The sequence below is a fragment of the Brassica oleracea genome, chromosome C1 (assembly GCF_000695525.1).
Source record: "Brassica oleracea var. oleracea cultivar TO1000 chromosome C1, BOL, whole genome shotgun sequence".
NCBI classification, from domain to species: domain Eukaryota; kingdom Viridiplantae; phylum Streptophyta; class Magnoliopsida; order Brassicales; family Brassicaceae; genus Brassica; species Brassica oleracea.
This window is the reverse complement of record NC_027748.1, coordinates 6183176-6189745: the sequence shown is the minus strand read 5'-3', so window position 1 is coordinate 6189745 and position 6570 is coordinate 6183176. Positions and strand designations below refer to the sequence as shown.

At 38.6% G+C, this 6570-nt stretch overlaps 3 protein-coding genes across 3 annotated transcripts in view; all 3 read right to left on the bottom strand.

Moving 5' to 3' along the window:
* Window positions 1-1559: 1559 nt before the first annotated feature.
* Window positions 1560-2966, bottom strand: LOC106295264 (coenzyme Q-binding protein COQ10 homolog, mitochondrial-like). The gene is made up of 4 exons (XM_013731124.1): window positions 2463-2966; window positions 2145-2340; window positions 1929-2060; window positions 1560-1846 (listed from the first exon to the last, which is right to left on the bottom strand). Exons 1-4 carry the CDS (start codon window positions 2747-2749, stop codon window positions 1724-1726), a joined length of 738 nt encoding a protein of 245 aa, XP_013586578.1. The 5' UTR covers window positions 2750-2966; the 3' UTR covers window positions 1560-1723.
* A 394-nt stretch (window positions 2967-3360) lies between these two features.
* LOC106341713 (casein kinase II subunit beta'-like) lies at window positions 3361-5026 on the bottom strand. Its single transcript, XM_013780413.1, has 5 exons — window positions 4610-5026; window positions 4115-4333; window positions 3920-4029; window positions 3668-3833; window positions 3361-3508 (listed from the first exon to the last, which is right to left on the bottom strand). The coding sequence occupies exons 1-5, from the start codon at window positions 4815-4817 to the stop codon at window positions 3378-3380; spliced, it is 834 nt and encodes a 277-aa protein (XP_013635867.1). The 5' UTR covers window positions 4818-5026; the 3' UTR covers window positions 3361-3377.
* A 163-nt stretch (window positions 5027-5189) lies between these two features.
* Window positions 5190-6570, bottom strand: part of LOC106343984 (decapping nuclease DXO homolog, chloroplastic-like) — a 5083-nt gene continuing 3702 nt past the window's right edge. Inside the window, 6 exon segments of the mRNA XM_013783353.1 lie at window positions 5190-5463; window positions 5553-5616; window positions 5702-5786; window positions 5882-5928; window positions 6015-6068; window positions 6169-6385. Of these exon segments, the coding sequence (XP_013638807.1) occupies window positions 5312-5463; window positions 5553-5616; window positions 5702-5786; window positions 5882-5928; window positions 6015-6068; window positions 6169-6385 (619 nt within the window). The 3' untranslated portion in view covers window positions 5190-5311.

Below are 6570 nucleotides of genomic sequence, written 5' to 3'. Positions count from 1 at the left end.
GAGGATGAAGATATGGAGTGAATGAATAGGAAGAGGAGTGCTTGTATTTATAGTTTAAATCCTGCCGACATACCGAGGAAATTCCGACGAAATTCCGACGAAATTCCGACGGAATTCCGACGGAAAAGGCTAGTTCGTCGGAATTTCCTCGGAATTTTGTAAAATCCCTCAACGGCTCTCCAACGGCTATAATATTTCCTCGGAATTCATCGGTTTTTTCCGAGGAACACATTGTTCCTCGGAATTTCCTCGGAATATTCCGACGGACTGAGGTTTCCTCGGAATTCCGTCGGTATATTCCGAGGAAATTCCGAGGAAACACAAAATTGGGGTTCCTCGGAATTTCCTCGGAAATTCCTCGGTATATTCCGAGGATTGCATTTTCCGTCGGAATGTCCGTTAGAATACCGCTGTTTTCTTGTAGTGAATGGTTTATCGTCATGATTTGCATTTTTCAGTTGTTGTGATAAAGGTATCCTTAGGACATGAAGAGTTGCTAAAGAGTGAGATGTGCGATGTGATCCTTGTGTCTTCTCCAAATACGACTCATCACCAGATCTTGATGGACATTATCAGTAATCCGAAACCTCATTATTGACGAGATCTTGTGACTTGTAAATTTGGACCAACTGTTTGGCTTCTAAGAATAGAGAATGAGCAATTGAATGGATGATCGACTCATCATCCACAAAGAAGAACATTAGTTTAAATTAAATGAGTTGATTAGCCCTGTTCGGTTAAGGATGGCAGCGTCAGCATATAAATAATGCCAAATGGCAGCGACACCCGCGTTTGATTACGAAGGCAATTCCGATAACACTCCCGTAAAATAAACGCAGCGACCTCCTTTTTAATTCTGTACTGTTATATTTATCAGTCTTTTAAATTATAGCCGCTTGACGCTAACGCAGCGACAACGTAAAGAACAGGACTGTTTTAGCATCTATGAAATAAACACATGGTTCAGATATATGGGCTCCAATCTCTCCAAGCGCATTGAATTCATAAGAACGTAAGTGGGATTAAGGTTTATACTTATTTATATAGATTCAGATAACCTATCAACAGAAGCATGGTAGTTAAGCAAGACCTCTTTCATCCGTTTCCTAGCTTCTTGACTTGGAAGATAAGAATAGGACACAAATGGGGAACATAACTTATGGCATTCGAAGTATCAGTCTCTTCCAAAGATGTAAGCTGTGTTTCTATCTTTTAAAAGACTTTATTTTAACCACATACAATCAAACGGAACATTGGTTTTAAGGGAAAAAAAAACATATCTTAAAGACTAACACACCGGACTAAAGAAACCATTGAGTTCAATGGTTATGACTGGACTTTAACATCTTTGATTTCGTTTTATAGTGTTCAATTCCCATCTAATTGAATTCCTCTCTACTTCAATTTTTTTTTAGCTTTTGAAAGCTTATTCCTACAAGTTATGCCACCACATACGTCAGCCTGTGTGTTGTAATCAATCACACTATCTACACTAAAAAAGGACATGTTGCGAATAAAAGAAATGACTCCCAAAAAAAAAAAGAAAAGAGAAACGGATATAATAAATTTCAGTTTTTACATTAAACAGACATCTTATGTGTTGGATCATCTTCTTATGCAAAAGCAATTAAAAAAATGGAACAAAAGCTCTGGCGTAATCTCGCTCTCTAGCAAACAAGATGAAAACTAACCTGATATTGTTAGTTCCATTATATATGTTGTATCAAGCTTTTTGTTCATATGAGTTTTCATCGACTGGAACTCCAGGACCATACACAAGTCGGCATCGGTCACTAAATGCCCCGATGAGTCTTGTTGCTACCTCCTTCAAGAACATCGAAGCCACCTTCAGAAAAAAAAAAAGAAAGGAGATACACTTTCAATCTACTTTCAAGGTTTCGTCAATAATGCTGCAAAAATATTAGTACCTGGCGATAGAGAGGAGAGTTGAATTTGAAATCGACAAGGATAGAAAGCTCGCAGGTTCCTGGAATGGGACCTGGCTTAAATTGCCAGAGGTTGATTAAATGGTCAAAAAGGCCGGTGTCCCTAGCTGTTGTCTGAAAAGTACATGGCATAAAGATTCCATCCCTAAAACAAAGCAGAAAAGCTTAATAAACAAAAGAAAGCAAGTCCTTACTTACCTTAATCCATTTTGGTCTCTCGAATTCAACATGGGAGATGTAACTCTCAACGAGAAACTTGAAACCAATCTCCAGTTCAGCGTCGAAAGAGCCATCAGGATATTGTTTAAGAACCTCGGAGCGTTGACACCAAGGAACAAAGCCGTGGTACAAGTCTACAGCTAGAACTACATTAAACAATTGCTCCTGAGAATACCTGCAATCAACAAAGAGTGAATTCTATCTTTGTTATTAGATTTAGATTATAGTGTATTTGCTGGATTTCTCAATGTAACTAACAAAACAATAAGCCTTTAGATGCTGATTTGAATTGCTTACCCCAAGACACGACGCTCTTCGTAGATCTTGGATAACTCACCACCACCACCACCTTCCTCCCCATCTCCGCAACCCAGAAAATGCCGTCTCTGAATTACCCTCCCTGTCCCGGGGGTAGAGAGATGCTCCCTGGACCACCCGTGTGATGAGCATCTCTCTACCCCTGAAAGAGACCCAATTCGATTCGATATAAAACTCCTCGGCCCGATCCCGCCACGACTCCTGATTGCGTTTCGACATGATATTAAGCTGAACAAAGCTCTTGACCCAGACATAAACGGTCGCATTATTACAAAAACAAGCTCCCGATTTCGGAATATAAGATCCAAAACAAACGTGTGTCGGGAGAGTTTAGGGTTGCAAACGGACGACAAAAGATCAAAACTTTGCTTTCGATTCGGTAGGAACAAATCAATTACAAGACCCCTCTTCTTCACCAAGCAAAAGAGAGAGAGAGAGAGAGAGACGTAATCTATATGCTCGCAGGAACACACACCTCTACAAAATTAAAATATTTGAGAAATGTTTTCTTCGTCACTGGCCCGTGTGTTATTGGGTTTCACTTTGGGCTCAATGGGCTTTTAGCTTATACCAAAATCCTGAAAATAGTAGCTCATAAATGTGCCATTGCTGGGAACAATTTTATTATTCGAGTGCTGGACCAACGAAAACAAAAGAGAACAAATAAGGTAAGACAATGCTAACATTATGCGATTTTTACTTCACCAATTCATGATATGCTAATTAATGTTGTGTCCAAACCAACTAAGGACACAAAAAGAGAGAAACTAGTTTCATCTTCGTGATACAAACATGCATTCTTTTCTTCTTCTTTTTTTTTTCTCTCCACAAGTCTCTTGCTTTTCTCAAAACGCATGATACTCTCTGTACCTGCTTCCTCTTCTTTCTTTTCCTTCACGGCTTGTGTAACTTAAACCCGAACACTCTTGGAACGTAGCTTTGCGCTGCCTTTTGTGGCTTCAGATGTCCGTACGTCATCAAGAACAGATGTGGAAACGTTGTCCCAAAATATGCTCCATCTATGTCTGTTTTTTTTTTTTTCTATGTTAAAGCACAACAAACACAAATACATAATAGTATAGAAATATTCACCGAGAGACAAAGCAAAGCAAAACCAGACTATATACTCTTTATTAAGCATTGTAGCATAAAGTGAGGTGTGGATGAAATAAGAAAAAGGATACTTCCTTGGTATTTTGATCGTGGGTAATAGACGTCTTCACATTTGGGGCAATATATCTTTACGGTGCTTGATCGAGGGATGTCAGACTGACCGACCGGTAAACAAGGCTGTCCACAACAATAAACTCTTGGGCATCTTCCAAAGTCATAGTTTTTGTATTTGTCTAACTGCAGAAACCATTCGTAAAGACACTAAAAATTAGACTATGCTCAACTAGGATTTACTTACTTACAAAAAAAAAGAGTTAATGTACCATAGAAGCCAGGCCTTTGCTGGTCAAAATGTAACGAGCATGAATCATCCCATATAGCATCTCTGCAGCTGACTCCACCAATTCATTCTGCTCATCTGTAAACCTCTCACCTGGAAAAAAAAAAAGGATCACACTTTAATGCCATGAAAAAACATAGTAATAGTTATCATATGGGTAAAAGAAAGACAGACTTACCCTGAGAAAAATCAACATCCAAAATCAAGTCAAGGGCATAGTCGTAGTAGGGAACTTGATGGTTGAGGCCACACAAGTTAAAGTCATCCTGAATGTAATCATCATCAACTTCGCAGAAGAACTCGTTCCCACGCAAGTTGCAGAACCAAGATACCCACGAGGTGTCCTCCCCTTCAGAACCACTGACCTCAGATTCTTCGCTGTCTGTGTCTGATACATCTACAGACAATACAAGAAATATTTGGTAGAATCAAGAACAATGGATCAAAGTTTCTAGCTTTCATTTTTTTTTTTTTTTTTTTTTGGAATGTAAAATTTATTCAATCAAAATCATTTTTACATCAAGTTTCTAGCTTTCATACGTTTCATTACAAGAAAAACGAACAACGAGGTTCAAAATCGGACCTTTCTAACAAAAAAAAAAAAGTTGAATCCCCAAATCAAACCCTAGCTACGGAGTTGAATTGAATCGCGATTACAGAAGGAATGATTTACCGTCGGAAATGGTGGGTTTGGAGAGGGAAGCAGGGCGAGCGTTGTGGTCATGCAATTGCTTCCCAATCGCGACCGCCTTGCCCTTTCCGTTGACGGCGTGAGACATGGAATGCGACGCTCGATGATTATCATGAACCTTGTTTACACGTTTCTGATCCACCACCACCACCTCCGACTTCGATCCACGCGTTCCCCTCTCCTTATACATGATCTAATTATCTCCCTCCACAGTTATCGGAGATCCACGCCGGTTAATCGAAAAAAATTTTAAAAAAAAAACGAAAAAAGGAGGAGAGGGGTCAAGATTCGGAATCGCTAGGGTTTCGAAACGGAGCTTCTCGTGGTGGTATTGTATTATACATACATACACAGATCTTTCCTTTCCTTTCCTTTCCTTCTTTTTTGTTCTTGCTCGGTGATTTTTTTTTTTTAGATAAGAAAAGAATAAAAGAAGAGGGAAGGGCAAAACGGGAAAGAGGAGAGAGACACGTGACGGTCACGTGGAAAGGCTTGGACCGAGTTATACAGGCCCGTTTCAGTTTCTCATTGGTGGAATTGAAAAACAGATTTAATCCAAAAATATTTTTTTTCATTGTTTGGTGTTGGTAATGTTACAAGAGGAATCCAAAATCAAAAACTTTGTATAAAAAAGGAAATTTGATTTTGGAAAAACTAAGTACTACAAGATTATAAATGATTACATTAAGGAGTTACTGAGGAGGAAGGTGGTGGTGGTGGTGATGAAGGATGTTGAAGAAGGTGAACATGATTAGTGATGGCGTCAGGACATGACTGAGCTTGAAGAAGCTCTAGCCTCATGAATGGATGCACGAACTGTAGTGTGTAATCTTCGTCTGCAAATAAAACACATAAAGATATTGGTCTTATTACTTTGTTCTATATGTATAGAGGCACAAAAAAAAAAATTTATATGGGAGCTTACTCTCTTTAACAGTGCCGTAGAGCCAGCAAAGAACCTCATCAGCAAATGCCAAACACACTCCTCCCTAGTCTCCCAAAAAACTCAATTGTGTTTAGTTTTAATAAGACTTGGATTATTTATAATGAGAGTTTAGTGGATACAACACTAACCTGCCAATAGTTTTTCAGTCTGGCTCTGTGTGCGATATCTTTTGTTCTCAGTCTCTCTGTGCGTACTAGTCTCCCTCCATCATCTCTACAACCAAGTAAGAAAAACATTTACTTGGATGAATCTCGAAAAGGAGAAAACTTTTATGAGTTAACCAGCCAAAATCGTGTGACTATGTTTACCTATATCCAACGAGAATATATGGCACTCCTGCTACAAATGATTGTATCTGCACAGAAGTGAACAAGTTTTCTCATAGTTATTCACAAGAAATGAGAAACAAAGAAGATATAATATACCAGACACCATACGTACCCAGAACTTAAGCAGTTTCTCTCTCTCAAATCTCTCTACCGTACGATCATCCAACTGGAAAGCAAAAAAAAACAGCAGGGAGTTTCAGACACTGAAAACAGAAGCTGAAATAACAATGGAGCTTTGAAGGAAACTATAGCATTAAGTGGCATACCTCACGAGATGTTTTCAACTCTATATAAATCCTCCTTCCTTCATCAGTTTCGTCGCAGCAATCCATTTCAGCACCCATGAGAACACGGTGAGCTCCGAGTTTAGTCTTGACAACAGATACAAATTCAACGTTTGCATCCACGTGATGTATGTCTTCCCCATAAGCTCTCCCTGGATCTTCCGTCGCAAGGCTTTCGAAACAGTAACCCCAGTAACATCTGATGATTAATTAATACAGCAGCGTTTACATTAACTAGAGATTTTTTCATTGTGTCTTATAAATTTATTTTATTTATAATATTATTTTTCGGTTTTTTTCTTTTACATTAACTTCTTGTTTTTTCCAATGTTAGTTTTTCTTAATGTTTATAATTTTTCATTTTTCTTGTTGTAGATGGAGAAG